The following is a 19600-nucleotide window of genomic DNA, read 5'->3' as shown; positions in this document are numbered from 1 at the left end:
TGACATTTGGAGATGGTTTTAAATGTTATTCAACCTGGATTTCTAGAGATTTATGTTTGTCCGTTCCGGTCTAGCTCCTGCAGTGAGATTAAAACGGGCCACATCAGACCCACATTGACAGCATGGAGGACATCACAGACAGCTTCTGAAATGAGCTGAAACTTTCTTGGACAGTGAAACCAAAGACCGACATACAAAGTTTCATGGAGCTGTTGCCACGGTGACTCATGCACAACAGTTGGCAATGACTGGGTACAAAAATCCACATCTGATCACTTGTAAATTCACAGTCCTGATGGTCTGTATTCAAGATCAGATTCAAGATTTGATTTTTTGTCCATTTTTTTGTAGGTCAACAAGCAGACACACTCTTCTCTTGTCTTCTTTCTGGTGTGTGTTGATAGGCGGTGTGTGTCTCACTCTGACGTGCTCGTTTTAATCATTTCCTGACGTGTGTGATGGACCATTATTTTTAAATAGTGTCCTTATGTGAAGCCTGCACAGCGATCATATTTCAGGGCCTATGAACTCATCTTCAGAGGCTACAGCCATGTGAGCGCAGGATGAGCTCATTCAGACAGATCTATTTCATGCATGCGGACTTGGACATTCAGTGTGGACGAAGCGTGGAGCTGGACAATATGAGGATGAACTAATTTCATTTAGATGCCTGAGTCTAACATAGACCAACAATTATAATAATCTAGGTTTGCTTTTGTAAAAATCTTCTTCAAACAACGTTTATCTTCTCTTGTTTTTGATGCTTTGTTTCATTCGTCCGTTACTTTAGATCACGTGTATCAAACTGCAGCATCACAGCGGATCTGGTCCGACGTTAGTTTATCTATAACGCAGTCTTTAACATGTTTCAACAGTAGACAGTCTACATGTTCCTCCAAATTTATGCAGTGAATGGACTTCCTATTCACATCATTTCATCACTATGTGAGGGAGCCTTGATGGGGATGTGGGTACCATCTATGCAGCAACTGACATTGGGAAATCCTAAAGGAAATTAAAGTTACTAATCCAAGACTGAGGTTGCAGCAGAATCTCATTTAGAGAACATAATTTCAAATTAATTTATCAGATTTCTACTTTCTCTCTCATCCACTGTTTGTTGGGGGTTTTTTTGTTTTTTTTACGTTAACAACCTCCTTTTGGCTTTTTCCGTTGGGGGTCGCCACAGCATATCATCCTTTTTCCATTTCAGATCAACACTCATACTTGTTTGGCAGCGTTTTTTATGCTGGATGCCCTTTCTTTCGCAACGTTCTGAATTTATCAAGGCTTTTTATGCATAGATTAAAATCTGTAATCTGGGAACGTCAACCCAGAGCCACAGGTTTTACTCAGGGTTTGTTAACACTACTTTGTGAAACGAGCATGGAGTTAGTTTGTTCATTAAAACTAATGTGAGACAACTTTTTAAACTACAATCATTAGAGTTAAAATTATAATCACTTCAAATAATTCATTATTCTGTGATGTCAGCAGTGAGCCTTCCTGCGGCCAAGCCGTTGACATCATTGTGTGATGTCAGCACTCTGTCGTCCTGCAGCCGCGCTGTCGCCTCCCGCTGCTGATACAGTTTGATGTCGCCGCTGCAGGCGTCACATTAACATCATGACTGAACATTACTAGCAGAAAACCCACTGATGTGTCCACAGGCATTGCACTCTTTGTGTGTGTGAGTGTGTGTGTGTGTGTGTGTGTGTGTGTGTGTGTGTGTGTGTGTGTGTGTGTGTGTGTGTGTGTGTGTGTGTGTGTGTGTGTGTGTGTGTGTGTGTGTGTAGTCAGTTAAACACTGACATTTCTGTGATGTTTAGCTTTAAATACACAGATTCTATGACTTTTCTAGGTCAGTGAAGATGTTCCTTTTCAAACCCAGCATTCTGTTCTCAAAAGGTCATGAAATCTTTGACACTTCCTGTGTGATGAAGACTGACAGCATCACATCGACTGGCGTCAGGACGCCACCTATCCATTCTACTAGAGAAAGGCGACAGGAGAGACGAACAGACACACGACCGTGGTGCTCAGATGTCAGAAAGTTTAGTTTTGCATTGAACTGCATGGACTAAATAGGTTACATCCATAAGATAACTTATGAAGCGACAAATCTGAGACACATTTTGAATGTCTTTATAAATACACGTCGTCTCAATGTAAAAAGAACTTCAGTCAGATTCTGAATGGTTCCTCACAGCTCTGAGACGTCGTCACTCCTGAATAGTCCGTCTGTGTGAATTTATTGTTTATTTTGTTGTTTGAAGTTTTCTTGATGTCAGTGGCAATGTCGTGTCGTGTCATGTCATGTCATGTCATGTCATGTCATGTCATGTCATGTCATGTCATGTCATGTATGATGGCTACTCCTAGAACTTTCTCCAGATCTCTAACTCCATGTGGTGGTGCAGGCTGGTGTAATGTGTGTGTGTGTGTGTGTGTGTGTGTGTGTGTGTGTGTGTGTGTGTGTGTGTGTGTGTGTGTGTGTGTGTGTGTGTGTGTGTGTGTGTGTGTGTGTGTGTGTGTGTGTGTGTGCATAAATCACAATGGGAGTCGGATGGAAACCTTTTATCTCTCCGCTTAGTTGTAAAAATCTCCATCTTCAGCTAATAAATCATCTAAATAAAGAATTTACATCAAGGAAGATACGCATTTGACAGCCCTCCCGTGTTAAGACATGTGTGCGTGTGTGTGTGTGTGTGTGTGTGTGTGTGTGTGTGTGTGTGTGTGTGTGTGTGTGTGTGTGTGTGTGTGTGTGTGCGCTGCATGCAGGATGCATCACTAATCTTTATAAGTGGCTATAAATCCAACTGGCTGTGCCGGCATACTGCTGCTGCTGAGTGGACGGGGGGGGCGGGGGGCGGGGTGGGGGGTGTTTGGTGAGCATTCAGGGTTCACTAGCTTCTCAAGTCCTCCTCGCCCGCTCACATGATGCTACGCCTCATCTTATGAATATTTATGAGCGGAAACTGCTGCAGTCTGGGCGATTCATCTAATCTGGCGAGAGCCGTGGTGTGGTACAGGAAGTTAGCGTGCTTCACACTGACCTGGATGATCCTGGATTCCAGCCAATCACGTACAAGACGCTGTTTGTCTTCTCACAACCTCAGTGGCTTGATCATCCTGTCTGTTTGCAAAAGAAGACGACTCAAGGGGGATAAAGATGGCGTGACGTCTGCTCAGAACCTCGTGGCGGCCTCCATCTCTGTGGACCTGCTGCTCCCGGGTGTCATCAGAGCTGTGATCAGGAAAAGGCTGGAAACAACTAATCGTCCGATGCTGTCCTCCCACCCCAAGAAGCATCTGTGACTTTAGTATCGATCAGCTGTTTAACAGCTGAACTGAACATTTAAGTCACCTTTTATCCTAGTCAGTGAGAGTACAGCAGTCTGACATCCGGGGCGGCAGCTCAGTAAACTAAGTCTTCGGCTGGGAGGGCGGCTGATTCAAGACCCAACCATGGACCAAAAATTTGGAGTGTGAACTGGGCACGAGAGAGGTGCAAGTTCACCTCCTGATCACTGCCGAGGTGCACTTGAGCAAGGCAACATTCCCAAAAATGTTGCTGATTGGGTGCATCATGAAGGAGCTGCCCGCCGCACTACCATCACCCTCTCCTTAGCATGTCTGCAGGTCATCTGTGTTTGTGTGTGTGTGTGTGGTGTGTGTGTGTGTGTGTGTGTGTGTGTGTGTGTGTGTGTGTGTGTGTGTGTGTGTGTGTGTGTGTGTGTGTGTGTGTGTGTGTGTGTGTGTGTGTCTGTGTGTGTGTGTGGGTGGGTGTGTGTCTGTGTGTGTGTGTGGGTGGGTGTGTTAGCGCCTGCTCATCTAAATGTGTGTGTATACAGCGGTACCTCTACTTACCAGCCAGTAGTTGTTGATAAAATGGCAAAAACAGGAATAAACCTTAAACCAGGAGCCTCATTTTTTACAGCCCTCTCAAGGCCAGATGCATCATTATTTGTGTTCTGTTAAAAACAATAAAGGCGTAATCGGGTTGGTTTGATTCCACCTCTGTGGTAGCAGTGGAGGTGGTAACAGCAACAACTCTAACAGCTATGTCAATATGACCTAGAAAGGTAGAACAGTGCTCTGACATTTTCATGATATATTTATTATATATGAAACACAAATTGGGGTACTTGGAAATCAGTAATTAGTAGTGGTTAGCAGCTCCAAAAAACGAGAAAATCAACAAATGATGTATTCAAACTAAAGGGACAGTTTGAGAGCACTCTGTTCCATGATTGGAGGACAGGATCATCCTCTAGGTAAATAGAAGATGATCCTGCTATTTACCTAGAGGATAAGACACAGTAATACTGTAGGACCTACAATATATACAGTGGTACCTCAACTTACGAATGTCTCTAATTATGAAATTTTCTACTTACAAAACGCCTCAACAGGAAAATATTGCCTCTTGTTACGAAAGAAATTTTGAGTTACGAAAGGTAAAAATCCAGTATGGGCTGATACTCGCAGCTCCCACAGGTTCCTGAACGCAACATTCTTATAGCTGCTCTGCCATTGGCTATTACCTAGTATCCTGGCATCCCATTGGCTAAGAGGGACCTCTGTGTGTAGCTAGATAGGTGTCTATGCAGCGTCCTCGTCATTCGGCCCTCGACCCATGAGGTGTTCTGATAGTTTTACGTAAATATATTAACTTTTAGAGTATTCACTATGGACCCCAAGAAAGTGACGGAGAAAAGAGGAAAAGAAAAGACGAAGAAAAGAGTTTTTTTGTCCGTACAAACAAATCAAGAGATGATAGAAAAGCCTGAAAAAGGGATGCGTTTGGTTGATCTCTCCAAAGAATATGGCCGTAATGCATCTACAATCACCACGTTATTAAAACAAAAGGAAGTTTAAGGAGTTTAATGCGTCGCGTGGGTGGTTGGAGAAGTTCAGAAGGAGGACTGGAATTCACTCTGTTGTTCATGGTGGGGCAAGAGGGCATGAACCAAAGAGGGCAAAAAACAATGAGGACAGAAGTTAAAAGGTAAATGACCGTCATTTTTATTCTTTACTCTATTCTGTTTTTTACGTTATGCACAACTCTCATTTTTTGTGTAATAATCTAATCGTAATATGTATTTGTTACATGTTTTGATGCATTTTTATGCTTTATAAAACATTTATGGCAGAATTTTGGGGGGCTTGGAACGGATTAGGGCATTTGAATGGAAAACGCGTCTCCACATACGAAATTTTCTACTTACGTAATTTCTTCCGGAACCAGTTAATTTCGTAAGTGGAGGTACCACTGTATTTAAAAATGAGTGGTAAACTAATTCGCCTACGGGATTAATAGAGTATAATTCTTAATCTTCTTAAAAAAAGTGGAAACAGTTTTTCTGACATCGCTGATGCTGATTGGTGGATGGTTTTCTCGTAAGTTATCGCAACGCAATTTTACCGTTAGTTAATAAAACAACCCAACCAGCATGGATAAACCCACCAAACCTCGGTTAATGAACAACTCTTTTTAATTAATTCATCTCTGAAATCATTTTATGATGAACCGATGAGTCCAAAACTGTGACTATTCAACACGGTGACTTCTCATTTCACTCATTCATAAGCAATTAATAGACGTATTCTTGCTTCAGCTTGTCATTATGAAATAAATGTTGATGGTGCTATCATGTATGTGATAAAATCTCACACTCATGTGGGAGTAATGAAATGATCTTAGAATAATGACGCCATCAGCATCACGAACACTTCCCTGTAGAACTCTCTTTCCATCAGTACATTTTTTCTGCCACAGGGTCGGAAATCTCTCCAGGAAATGAAGGTGAACCAGACAAACTGACAGTCTGGCTCCATTTCCACCTCCTATTATGTCTCTATTATCGACTAAATGGATGAATAAAGTCACACACTGACCTTAATGTTTAGCGGTTACTAATCTGAGGGAAATGGAATTAAACCATTAGTACAACTTAGTAAAACATGTCTGTTTCCATGTTAATGACATCAGCAGTAACTTGTCAATTATTTAAAATATTACGCAAATTTTCTGATAATCATTGACTATAAAATTGTACAGCTACTCTCTACCCGTCAGGTCCAATCACGTACTCATGAAGATATTCTAGTTTGATACGAACTTGTTGCTGCTGTTATTATCAACAAGTGACAAACCTGACCTCATTTACAGGATTGAGAGGGAAAAAAAAGGTGAAAATAACAAAGTAAAGGCAAATAAAAATGTTTGTTTTCCAAAATGAAATGAGAAAAGTGGGGAAAAACTTGTAAGTAGGGAGTCTTACAAGTTTCACGTCCACGTCCTCCCGTGGACGTGAATCAATTACGTATTCATTCACGTCCACGTTAATCGGATATCCTTGAGAATTTTTGAGAGTTTTTCACATTCATTTATGAAGATGTATAACATTTATAACGTCTCCCTCTCCATCCTCCAAAGAAACACTGAGCTGAAGCACAAGCCCTTTGTCGTTCACGTACAATATCATGAAGATCTCATCCAAAGACATTTTTAAATGAAGAAGTCAGCTTCATGTCTTGTTCACTTGAGGAAACAACAAAACCAAGTCTGTTATTCTCAGATATATCCACAGGATACGTTTAAAGACATGATTTAAATGCCAGATTAGTGTGAACAGTGGGCCAAAACAAACAGAGACACACGCATGTGGCTCCAAGTCCTGAAGGCGTTCCATATGCGTGTCTGTGTTTGAGTAAACCGTAGAGTTCAACACACAAACAGTTTTCACCCTGAGGTAGAAGCTCTGCAGGTGTCTGAATAAACACCTTTTCATTTATTCTTTACTTTTAATCTGCTCCAAATAAAACAACCCCCAAAACAAAAAGCAGCAAAGCGCAAAGTTTAAAAAAGAAAAGAAAAACGCAGCATGCAGGAGTTGAATAAGCCAAAACCAAATTAAGGAAAAAGCCTGCAGGAGTATTAATGAGGAGGATTTAAAGGTGATGGAGATGTAGTGCTCCTCCGGCAGGTAATGCAGGCTTCCAGCATGAATAATGTATGAATGTCAGAGAGGAGCAGCTGATGTTAAATATAGACAGCTGAGAGCACAAGATGTAAATTAAACGCAAATGTTCAGAGCTGAGTCAAATTATCTTTTTATAAATTACTCACAGGCTTGTTTTTCTTTTCTTCTCATGTTCAGCTTGCCTTCTTAATAATGCACAGATAGAAACACATCCAGGTACTCAATTATACACTCAGAAGCTTTCAGGCTGCTAATGCTACAATTGCACTCTGGAAAAATACTTTCCGAAAAGAAAAATGCTTTCTTTTATTTTCCACTCAGACTTGTTGAGTTTTCTTTATTCAAGTTGCCCCCCCCCCCCTGGTGGTGGTGTATAATGGATGGAAATATACAGTAATTATCATTCTGCTTTCATAGCTCAAAAAGCATTCAGTGTTTTTCATTAAAACTGGACTAACACATCAATAGAGTGACATACATTTGTATTTTACATTATTTTGTTCAAATTGTTGTGAACCAACCTCCCCAACTCCCTTCCTCCGCTGGGGAGGCAGGTGCCCTCTCATCGTTTAAGACTAGGCTTAAAATGTTTCTTTTTCATGAAATATACAATTAAGGCAGCTTAGGCTGCTTATTTATATTGCTATAGGCCAAGGTTGAGGGCCGTCCTACAGTGTCTGGGTCTAGCCTGGGGTTTCTTCCTCAATGAGGGAGTTTTTCTCTGCTGCTGCCACTCATGCTCTGGAGGGTTCTGTTGGGTTTCTATGCCTGAAAGAGCACTTTTAAATGTCTGCTGATGTAATTAAGCACTTTACAAATAAAAGCTTATTGATTGATTGAATGATATTCTTTACTTTCCCTGTTTGACCTCTGTCTCAACATTCTGTGATTTTCCCAATTTACATTTTTCCAGTTTTTCTCCAACTGACTTCTTAAATGAAAGATCTTCTACCGACTGATTTAAAACATGACGGTCTGGTCCTGAGCTACTAGATGGACACAACTGAACAGACAAATGGAAGGAAAATAGAAGAAGGGATGTTTTGAGGACCAAACTATGAGCCTGATCATTTCACAGGTTGATCTAGAGCACATTGGTGTTAGTCGTTCATTTAAACACAAAATCAGTTCTCAGAAAAGACTGGAAAAAGTGTACAAAATCAGGAAATCTCTCTTCGGAGATGGACAGAACCAAGTGGCATTTATTTATTGTCCAAAATGAAAACTGAGCACCTGTAAGTCTGGATTATTTCTCATCTCCATTCACTGAAAAGTTTAATATGTCATAATAAGCGTCTGGATGATGAACCACGGAGTGAGTAATGACCAGAGGTCTGTAAGCCCCGATACGCTGAGTCAACTTTTTTAATTATAAGACTCATTTAAGTTCTCTCCTTTCACCATCACAATGTAGGGCACACAGATACCACTGGATGACATAATGTTAAATGAATTATATCACATATTTTATTCATGAGCACACATTTTGGACTTGTCCATACATAACAAACAGATTTGTGTGTAGTTCACAACCGATGACTCTCCACGTGGTTGAGTGGAATTATTTTTTCCCAGTGACACTGCCTATTAAACAGTGACCAGATTTACACCAGGCTTTGAAAATGCTGTAAAGAGTAAGTCTTTACTTACACGCTGCTGCTGGATCAGTGTTCTCTATGCTAATGTTTGTTAGCATGATTGTGAGCAAAATTCAAAAAGTTTAAGAAGAAAAACGGTGGATTTTTCATGGATATATACAATTTCAAGTTTTTGGTAAAACTGGACTAAAGTAAATACAAAAGTATATGTAGTATAAGTATTTAATTTACAACCAATCATTTGCAGTGTAGCTTTTAACTCTTTTATATGTCTTTCATTAATCTGACATGAATGGACCATATGGTGGAGTGGAGCATTTATTGTGTTTTCATGGCAATAACTTGCATGTATTATCAAAAAAAAGTGAGGTTCATTTTTTTTAAATCACATTTTGTAATCTACATATTCATACTTGTATGCTTGTGATGATGAAACTCCATCTCACAATAAGTAAAACTTAACATAAGATGTAAATTACTTCTATCTTAATCTGTAACTTCCATTTTTCATTTTCCCAGTTTTCAGTATTTCTAACTGACTTTTGAACTGAAAAAGCTTCTACTTATGCAAATAAACTTGAATTTACAGCTACCAGTAGATTAGAGCATTTCCTGATTCTGGTTCGATGTGTTTACACGATGCACATTTGTCCTAAACATAATTGCACTCAATCAAATTACAAAAATCCAATTCGGATCATGTATACAGGCTGGCAGCATGGGTGCAGCAGACTTAATAGGAATTTGATGACTAGGGAACATGGAGGAGTCGTATCATGACTTGATAGCTTATCACTGGAACAAATGCAGGTATTTTCCCCTTCATACACAATTAATACGTGGGTGGGTGGGGGTGGAAGTGAACATCTTGGCACTAAAAGCCTGCTGTCTCTAATGGATTGCATCTAACTTTATAATTAAGCTCCTCTTATTAATTAAAATGGTTTACTTCTTTGAGCTTTTAGCTTTAATGTGATTCTTGATTAAATTTAGGTCTTGCTCGTGTTGTTCCCGGGGTTTTTTTCAACCATGTTTCCTTAATGCCGTCAGCTGAAAACCTTGACTGTTGAACGCTCCTAATCAAGCACAGGTAAAATCTGTTTTGTTTTGTTTTTTTGTTTTCTACAATGAATTAATCTCTTTCTCTCCACATTGTGAAAGAAGAGCAGACACAGTATGCCTGTCAATCATCCCAGTGAGATTAAAAGTGGGATCTGAAGCCTCTGTTTTAGAGCTTCTTTTATATTCTATGTCCTCAGTGTTCTTCACCAGGGAGAAAGAAATTAACAGAAAACAGTCCAAAACAGGATGCAAAGACGATGGACATCTGAGTTCAGATAAAACAAAGTCTGATGTGTGATAAAATGTCAGCCTGCTTCTAACTTCTGTCTTCTCTGAAACTGATGGTTGATGGTCACTGACACCATCATTATTGCTAATTAAACTCCAATATTATTTTAGTATTATGTGATATGTGATTGTGGTAATTATAATAGACACCAACTTACAGTGGTACCTCTACTTACGAAATTAATTGGTTCTGGAAGAAATTTCGTAAGAAGAAAATTACATAAGTAGGGAAGCATTTTCCATACAAATGCCCTAATTCGTTCCAAGCCCCCCAAATTTCAGACATAAATGTTTTATAAAGCATAAAAATGCATCAAAACATGTAACAAATACATGTTACGATTATATTATTACACAATAAATGAGAGTTGTGCATAATGTTAAAAAAAAAGACTAGAATAAAGAATAATTATGATGGTCATTTACCTTTTAACTGCTGTCCTCATTGTTTTTTGCCCTCTTTGGTTCATGCCCTCTTGCCCCACCATGAACAACAGAGTGAATTCCAGTCCTCCTTCTGAACTTCTCCAACCACCCACGCGACGCATTAAACTCCTTAAACTTCCTTTTGTTTTAATAACGTGGTGATTGTAGATGCATTACGGCCATATTCTTTGGTGAGATCAACCAAACGCATCCCTTTTTCAAGCTTTTCTATCATCTCTTGATTTGTTTGTACGGACAAAAAAACTCTTTTCTTCGTCTTTTCTTTTCCTCTTTTCTCCGTCACTTTCTTGGGGTCCATAGTGAATACTCTAAAAGTTAATATATTTACGTAAAACTATCAGAACACCTCATGGGTCGAGGGACGAATGACGAGGATGCAAACTGTCCCTTTAGTTTGAATACATTATTCAGGAACCTGTGGGAGCTGCGGTATCAGCCCATACTGGATTTTTAACTTTCGTAACTCAAAATTTCTTTCGTAACTAGAGGCAATATTTTCCTGTTGAGGCGTTTCGTAAGTAGAAAATTTCGTAAGTAGAGACACTCGTAAGTTGAGGTACCACTGTATATACTGTAGGTCCTACAGTATTACTGTGTCTTATCCTCTAGGTAAATAGCAGGATCATCTGCTATTTACCTAGAGGATGATCCTGTCCTCCAATCATGGAACAGAGTGCTCTCAAAATGTCCCTTTAGTTTGAATACATTATTCGTTGATTTTCTCGTTTTTTTGCGTTAGCTGCTAACCACTACTAATTACTGATTTCCAAGTACCCCAATTTGTGTCTCATATATAATAAATATATCATGAAAATGTCAAAGCAGGGCGGCACGGTGGCGCAGTGGTTAGCGCTGCTGCCTCACAACACGGCGGACACGGGTTCGAGTCCTGCTCTGTGCGGAGTTCGCATGCTCTCCCCGTGTCTGCGTGGGTTCTCTCCGGGTTCTCCGGCTTCCTCCCACCTCCAAAAGCATGCGCTTCAGGTTGATTGGCCGGTCCCAAATTGACCATAGGAGTGAGTGTGTGTGTGAATGATTGTTTGTTTCTATGTGGCTCCGCGGTACACTGGCGTCGTGCCCGGAGTGTCCCCCGCCTCACGCCCTGAGACTGCCAGGATAGGCACTGGCTACCCCGCGACCTGCGTTAGCGGATTAAGCGGGTTGGAAGATGAATGAATGAATGAATGAATGAAAATGTCAAAGCACTGTTCTACCTTTCTAGGTCATATTGACATAGCTGTTAGAGTTGGTGCTGTTACCACCTCCACTGCTACCACAGAGGTGGAATCAAACCAACCCGATTACGCCTTTATTGTTTTTAACAGAACACAAATAATGATGCATCTGGCCTTGAGAGGGCTGTAAAAAATGAGGCTCCTGGTTTAAGGTTTATTCCTGTTTTTGCCATTTTATCAACAACTACTGGCTCACGGGGGAAAGAGAGCAACGAGATTCATAAAAAATAAGTAATGTTTTGTACGTTAATTTCACTTGACATGAATATTGGTTTATTGATTGGGGAAAAAATTGAAGGCAAGAGATAACGTTTTGTAGATTTCCTGCTTTCCTTTTCCTGATTTTCGATATTTTTTTGAACATTCTTTTCAGTCTCCTCTCAGAAGATAATCTGAAACAGCTCAGTCAACTGTCTCTGTCTCCACTGGAATATAACTGATCAAATGATTGATTTTACTATTGAAGTGATAGAAAGAAGATGGTTCTCTGCCACTGAACTCGATCAGTCTTTAGGTCTTATAATCAATACCTTAATATCAGCTGGAAAGGTTGTGAATTATTTTCAGCAGAAGTCAACTATGTATAATCATCAAAATCGTCTATTGATCAATAGCTTATCATGAAAAGAAGGACAATATCTCAGCAGTGCTGGACCTTTATTTCAGCAGGGAGCTTCCATTCATCACAGGCAGAGATAGATCAATAATACATAGGCACCGTGTACAAAGTCAGTGCAGAGAGGAAAGTAGTGACACAAAGGTTGTGATTGTGGAGTCCTTCATCAGAGAGTCAAAGAGCAGGAACACATGAATCCACAGGAAGAGTCTAAAATGTGAGGCATGATCACATCTAATAAAATGAGACAGAGATTGATAGAATGGGTGAGATAAGAAAGGTGAAAACAAAATTGGAGTATAGGGACAAAGTATAAAAAGATGAGATAACACGAGGTATAATCTCTAATAGAATAGACGGTATGGTGAAAACAATGAGACAAGACATGAAGTAGATGAGACGCGATGAGACAAGAAGTGCCAAGCGTCATAAAATAACATAATATAAGATGAGGTGACATGAGACAAATTAAAATGAGTTAAAATGGGTTGAGAGAACAAGAGACTGGATAAGATATACATGATGCCAGAATGATGTGAGACAGGCCAGACTAGACAAGACTCGACAAAATTAAATCAGTAAAGACATAAAAAAGTGAAGTTGAGATGAAACAACAGGAAGAGACAAGACTGTTAAGACAAAATTAGATGAGACAAGTTTACATTTATAAGAAATGGAGTTTATAAAAGACATCTAAAAAATGTGATAACATTTATAACATGGGGAAAAGAAGTGATGTAAAAAGAAGGCAAATTAAGCAATAAAAAAATGACAAAATCTAGAAATCATGAAAATAAATGACATGATGGAATTACGTTCAACAAGATTAAATGAGGAAAAAAAGAGAATATATGTTTTCAAAAAGATTAAAAAGACACATATAAGATCACCTTCATCAGGACAAGGAACCCAAAGGAATTTAAAGAATTGTAGATAAAAGATTAAAGTAGGGAAACCTGTAGGCTTGAACAAATGTGATCTATAGGTCAACAAACGTACAGAATACAAGCAGTGGTAAATGTGATGCATGTGTTATGATGGTGCACCGAAGGGAGCAGAGCACAAGTGAACAATGTTCACTCACAAGCAGCAAAGCCTCTCCTGGAGGAAGAAATTCTCCCCTGGATAACAACAAAGTCTTAAAGTTAAATCAGCTTAGTGTTAAAAACTTGAGGACAGAAACACTACGGGACCAAAACAACAGATAAAACACCAACTGTCAACATCCCTGAACACAGGTTTCATTTGAGCCGGAACTCTGAAGCCATGAATCCTACCATCACGAGCAACATGTCCTATGTGTGAGCATCAAAAGGGGGCAGTAAATCAGACTTGTTAGGGTTCTGGGGTGGCAGGTCCGACCCCGGGTATGACCTTAAAGCAGTTAAATTCTTGACCAACATTGATTGATGATGGTGGACAGAGCTATCAACTATCTAGATCCGACTTCCACAAGAAGGATGTCTAACCTGTAATGTATTTATTTGGGTTATTTAGCATGATGTCGCACTAAATGGTCCAAGTATGAAGTCTTATTTTCAGAACGATAACCAGAAATATCATGAGGTTCTTCACAGAAATCATCACGACTCTTGTTTTTCAACTAAAAACCCCAACGTGGACAGAAACTGTAACTTTGTTGAACCCTTTTAAAAATGTCCAAATGTAAAGTTGGATAAATACCTGCTGAATTAATGACATTCCAAGTGGCCTCTGTGTAATTCTACATTTACTGCCAAATAATGTGAGTTTGTTCACATGCTTTTTTTTCAGTGCAGCATCAGGTCAGAACAACTAAATACCCCCTCTCTCCTCTAGGTTAATGTTTAACCCTGCCCTCACCTAACCTTTGTCCTACCTTGGTACCACATTTGAAGTCACTAAAGGGGTGAGAAGGGCTGATGCTCTCCTTCCGTGTGGCAGATTTAAATTTAAAGGTGATGCTGTGGAAGGTCTCGTCCTTCAGATCCAACTGCTACGTGTCGGTGAAATGATGAATCATGGGTTTCAAGCTAATTGAGTATAATCTAATAACAGGCACAAAACAAAAGCCATGATGATGAATTGACCTCAGTCACACTTCCTCGAACTATCCATCCATCTTCATTTGATGGGAGGTTGAAACATCCTGGTGTAAGGTGAAGGAACTGCAGACCATTCTGAACACCTCTCAGGTTAACACACTCTTCTCATAGCCCATCTCCTCACTGTGGTCCCATTTAATTCAGTCTTGTTTGCTTCCTGCATGATCTCATTGAAATTCTGCTTTAATATGCACAGTCATGGACACAACCTGCAGTTACTAAACCCGCCTGAATAAAGATGACACCAAAATGCGCCGTCACAAACAGTAATACATGTTCTGGATTCAGACAGTTCTTTGTGACTGGAGACCTGGGAGATGACAGAAAAATAACCTGCTTTGTGAATTCCAATGGAATGAATGTAGCGCTGCAGAACTAACCAAAAAACAAAAAGGCAGACATTTTGTGGGATGTGATCTTGCTCATGCTGTTCAATTTGGTTTACCATTGGTAATATGAGTAAGCATGTACTCACTAAAAATATACTGCATCATGTTCAGCAATGTGCTATTGTACATTATCATTCAAACTTACATTATAATGATAAGTGTAATGGAAGATCAGCTTACAAACACAGAGCCACCAAAAACGTCCGACCTCATCTGGGGTGTACCCCACCTCTCACCCATTGCTGGCCGTGGTGGGTCCACAGCTGTGACTCACAGTGTGCATAAGCGGCTGAAGATGCAATCATCTCTTCTTCAAGATGAATGAATGAATGAATGAATGAATGAATGAATGAATGAATGAATGAATGAATGAATGAATGAATGAATGAATGATTGAAGTATAGACACAACAATCATTGACAATCATCGACAACAATCAGTCCATGGTGGTTGAGTGTTAAGTGCTCCCAGACTCACTTCAAACTCTGATATAAAATGCTCGTTCAAATCAGTTTAGATGCATAAATAATATATCAATAGTATCAGTATGTGATACTGCCAACTAGTGGCATGGATGATGTATCGCTACTGAGGGAAAATGTTTACTCATGTTTACAAAAATTATCTAACAACAGTTAAATGTTACAGAACAGCCAACAGACTAAACGTGTTGTCAGCACTGGAATATAATTACGCATTTACACATTTGTTGATGCATTTAGAGATTTAGATAATCTCTATTCACACAAAAAAATAAAGCTTTGGAGATGTTTTCAGGCAGCTCTCACAATGCACAGATTTAGAATGCACATCCACGACTCTCGGACCTAAATGGTAGCATGTGCTACAGATTATTCACCACACCAATCTGATTATACACACAGATACTGATGCAGGACTCTATACATCAGCATCTTTACATGCAGGTCAAATAAACACAACCTATGAATATAACCTATGAATACTATGTGTGTGTGTGTGTGTTGTGTGTGTGTGTGTGTGTGTGTGTGTGTGTGTGTGTGTGTGTGTGTGTGTGTGTGTGTGTGTGTGTGTGTGTCTGTGTGTGTGTGTGTCTGTGTGTGTGCAAGTGTGTGTGTGTGATAAAGATAAAGGCTTGGCCTCACTAAAATCTCCAGCAGAGGATTTTACAGCTGATCTGTTGAGGAAATATAGGCCACACACACTTATCTCTGAGTCAGAATTATTTGATTGTCGTGGAAGCCACAGTGTGACGGTGTGTGTGTGTGTGTGTGTGTGTGTGTGTGTGTGTGTGTGTGTGTGTGTGTGTGTGTGTGTGTGTGTGTGTGTGTGTGTGTGTGTGTGTGTGTGTGTGTGTGTGTGTGTGTGTGTGTGTCTACGTGCGGTGTGCTCTCCTAACACCAATTAGATTAATTAAAGTGTTTGGACATAATTTATTACCAGCAGGAGACTCACAAAGACGGACTCATGGACCAGAGTCAGCAGAGTCTCTCCACTTCTGACAACGAAGAGTTTTATTACAATTAAACTATTTTTATTGAAGAAAAAACGCTGATCGATTTCTGTGGGATACATTCCGTGATGAGTGCCAAAATATACAACCATTGCATTTTGGAATACATTCTCAAACAAGAATTGAAAAACTCTTTCCATCATATGTAAAAATGCTTAGTTTCTTTGAAGAGTCTCCACCTGACAGGAAGTTTAGATCGGTTTCTTTGTAAGTATGTTTGGAATTTTTGTAGACTTTTTCAAGGAGAAAACAAAAACAGTGAAATAAGGCACTTGTGTCATGTCATATATGTAATAAAACACACACATAGCGTGTCTCTGTGGACCATGTCGACTAACTTACACAAAACTATCAAAGCTGTTGACTCGTGCTGTGTCCTAACTGGTGACTAAACTTCACCCCTCTGGGATTTCTGGACCCGTCCTTTTTATGTTCGGATGTCTTCAGAATCATGTAAATTTCATGCACATGTCAGAATTTCTCCGGAGTGATGTGTTGTGTGTTTGAAGCAGTTGATCAGTGCTCCAGCATGACGTTACACCCTTGAACTATGACGCAGAGGCTCTGCCCACTTTGAGTCTAGGATCTCTGCCTATTAAATAAAGCCATTTTTGTTCTCCACTGTTTCCATTCTGTTCTTATGGGGGTTATAGGAACTCTGTGAAGACTCAGCACATTCCTCTATATAAAATACACAATATCAATACATTTAATTGAATTGAACTTGAATACTGTGTGTTTCTGCAAACACATTCACCTCAGCGGAACTGGTCAGTACCTAAAGATGTGAGCGTGTGCGTTACTGGTTGTCCGTGTGCATGTGGCGCCGCGGTCCACTGGCGTCACGCCCGGAGTGTACCTTGCCTCACGCCCCCAGTCGGCTGAGTTAGACTCCAGAGAGATATGAATGAATGAATGTCTGTTTTCTTGAGCACCCTAATGGTCATTCATGTAATTTATTTAGAACCAGGACAGTTTACAGGAACTACCAGTAGCCACAAATCAGTGTCAAATATTAATCCAACCCTTGAAGACATAAACTAGATTACTGTATATTACAATCAATGCATTAAAGTCTTTAAGCTCATAAATTATGTAATCTGACATTCACAGAGTCTTGTTCTCGTTTTTGATGACACTACAGGTTCATTTAAGAATCAAGATTTAGGTTTCAGTGAACTTTATTAAGCAATTCTGTTTACACTCAATATATTTAAACACACATACAGGGCGGAGTGCGCGCACACACACACACACACACACACACACACACACACACACACACACACACACACACACACTTTCAGCACTTGAATCTGATCAGTCCCACAAAAAGGTGTTTCAAGAAAGTTGCAGTAAAACAGAAGTAAAGATGGAGCAATCTTGGTGAGGTCTACCAAATCCTGGTAAAACCTCGTTAGATCCACAGAGCATTGGGGTGGGGGCGAGAAGCAGAAAAGCTTCAGAGACAGCAAATGATTGGACTCACTGAAACCTACCGAAGCCCATTTACACCATCTGGTAGGAAAGAAACAGAAAGCCAAGCAGCCTAAACCTTGTCAGCCTCTTTAAATCCTTCTGTTCTGGCAGACAGGTAAGATAGCAGCTAAATTCACTGAAACGTGCTCAAACACTCGATAACGCTCACAGAAATCAGACCAAAGCTGGTACACCCTCGTGAATCGTGCAAAACATGACCAATCTTATTACAGACAAGAAAATGTGGTTTGAAATGGTGTAAACCTGAGCACCGGAGGTTAAACAGTCCCTCAGACAGACTGATGGAGAGACAGTTAAACCAGTGAGAACCCAGTAACACCAGCATGCTGAGACAAGCAGAAATCAGCTGTAATGCAAAAACCATTAATCTGTAAAATCAGCAGTAGTCTGAAATTATCCAGGTAAATTAAATCAGATCTGATCAATCAGGGCCTACAACACGTGACCATAGAAGGACCAGACTGAAGAACAGTGAAACCAGTTCAATCCAGTCAAACCATACAGCCTGACCACACTGTAAAGCCCAGTAAAACCCAGTTCAACCCAGTCAGACCCTACAGCCTGGTCACATGCACAGCAGAACCCAGTAAACCCAGTTCAACCCAGTCAGGGTTGAACCTGTCACACCCAACGACCTCATCCCATCAAAACCCCCATTAACCCAGTGAAAAACCGGTTGGACCCAGTAAAACTTTAAAGCCCAGCATATCCAGTAAACCCAGTCAGAACCCAGTCCTCTGGGAGTCAGGACCCAACAATCACACCAACAAATGTGTTCTATCTGCGGCAACCAGCAGAACCACATGCGCACGCGCAGGCACGCACAAAAAGCACACACACACACACACACACACACACACACACTGCAGGCAGGAGCAGGAACACTTGTTTAATTCCACTCACCGTGCGCCGTGGGGCGCGCAGCCAGGAGCCAGCTGAGCAGCAGCAGGCAGACCCCCCCTGTCCTCCTCAGCACCACCGCCTCCCAAACATCACCGCTACATCCAACACACACCAGCTCCATGCTGCCCTTCTGTCGGGTCCACAGAGAAGCAAATAGCCACACAGATCCGGATGCTGCTTGGTTGGCTTTTAAATCCTCCACAGACTCCAAATGTCAGTGAACCACAGATTGAGGAAGAATCACCCAAACGGGTGCGATGATGGTGATGAGGATGAGGATGAGGAGGACAGAGAGGACTGGGGAAAAAAACCCCACAAAAACCCCCAACTCTCCTGTCCCCCACAGGAACCCTCTCTGGTCGGGCAAGAAGAAGAAAAAAGAACAAATGCTCGGTTAGTTCCTTTCTTTCTGGGGTGACAAATAAGTTCCAGGAACTGTGAGGACAGTCTCCATCACTCCCGCCGGCGGAGCTCGATCCCACTCACATCGACGCAAAGAGGGTTACAATCCACGCTGGCTTCACGGAGGTCCGCTCCGTCTGCGGGATGGAGAGGGTCGGAGAGGGAGGAGAGTCTCTCTCTCCCTCCCTCCCTCTCTCTCTCTCTCTCTCTCTCTCTCTCTCTCTCTCTCTCTCTCTCTCTCTCTCTCTCTCTCTCTCTCTCTCTCTCTCTCTCTCTCTCTCTCTCTCTCTCTCTCTCTCTCTCTCCCTCCCTCCCTCCCTCTCTCTCTCTCTCTCTCTCTCTCTCTCTCTCTCTCTCTCTCTCCCTCTCTCTCTCTCTCTGTCTCTCTCTCTCTCTCTCTCTGAAGGTCTACACAGCTGGAGAGAGGGAGATAGGAGGTAGAGAGACCTTCCTGAATATGGAACCATTGATCTAAAGAGGCTGGAAGTAAAGAACGGAGTTGAAGGGAAGAGGAACGGAGGCTCAGAGGCAGAAAAGCAGCGACATTAGCTGAACTCTGGCGCCCCCTCTGGTCACAAATGTTTATTGTATTGAA

At 40.9% G+C, this 19600-nt stretch overlaps 1 protein-coding gene across 1 annotated transcript in view; it reads right to left on the bottom strand.

Annotated features, from left to right (window-relative positions):
- dcc (DCC netrin 1 receptor) overlaps window positions 1-19125 on the bottom strand; it is a 248505-nt gene extending 229380 nt beyond the window's left edge. The window contains exon 1 of the mRNA XM_068335320.1: window positions 18604-19125. Within this exon, the coding sequence (XP_068191421.1) occupies window positions 18604-18724 (121 nt within the window). The 5' untranslated portion in view covers window positions 18725-19125. The remainder of the gene's footprint in view (window positions 1-18603) is intronic.
- Between the last annotated feature and the right edge of the window lie 475 nt (window positions 19126-19600).

This window comes from Antennarius striatus, chromosome 15, assembly GCF_040054535.1.
Source record: "Antennarius striatus isolate MH-2024 chromosome 15, ASM4005453v1, whole genome shotgun sequence".
In the NCBI taxonomy this organism is placed as follows: Eukaryota; Metazoa; Chordata; class Actinopteri; order Lophiiformes; family Antennariidae; genus Antennarius; species Antennarius striatus.
Note: the sequence above shows the minus strand (reverse complement) of the source record. Positions and strands in the feature narration are given on the sequence as shown.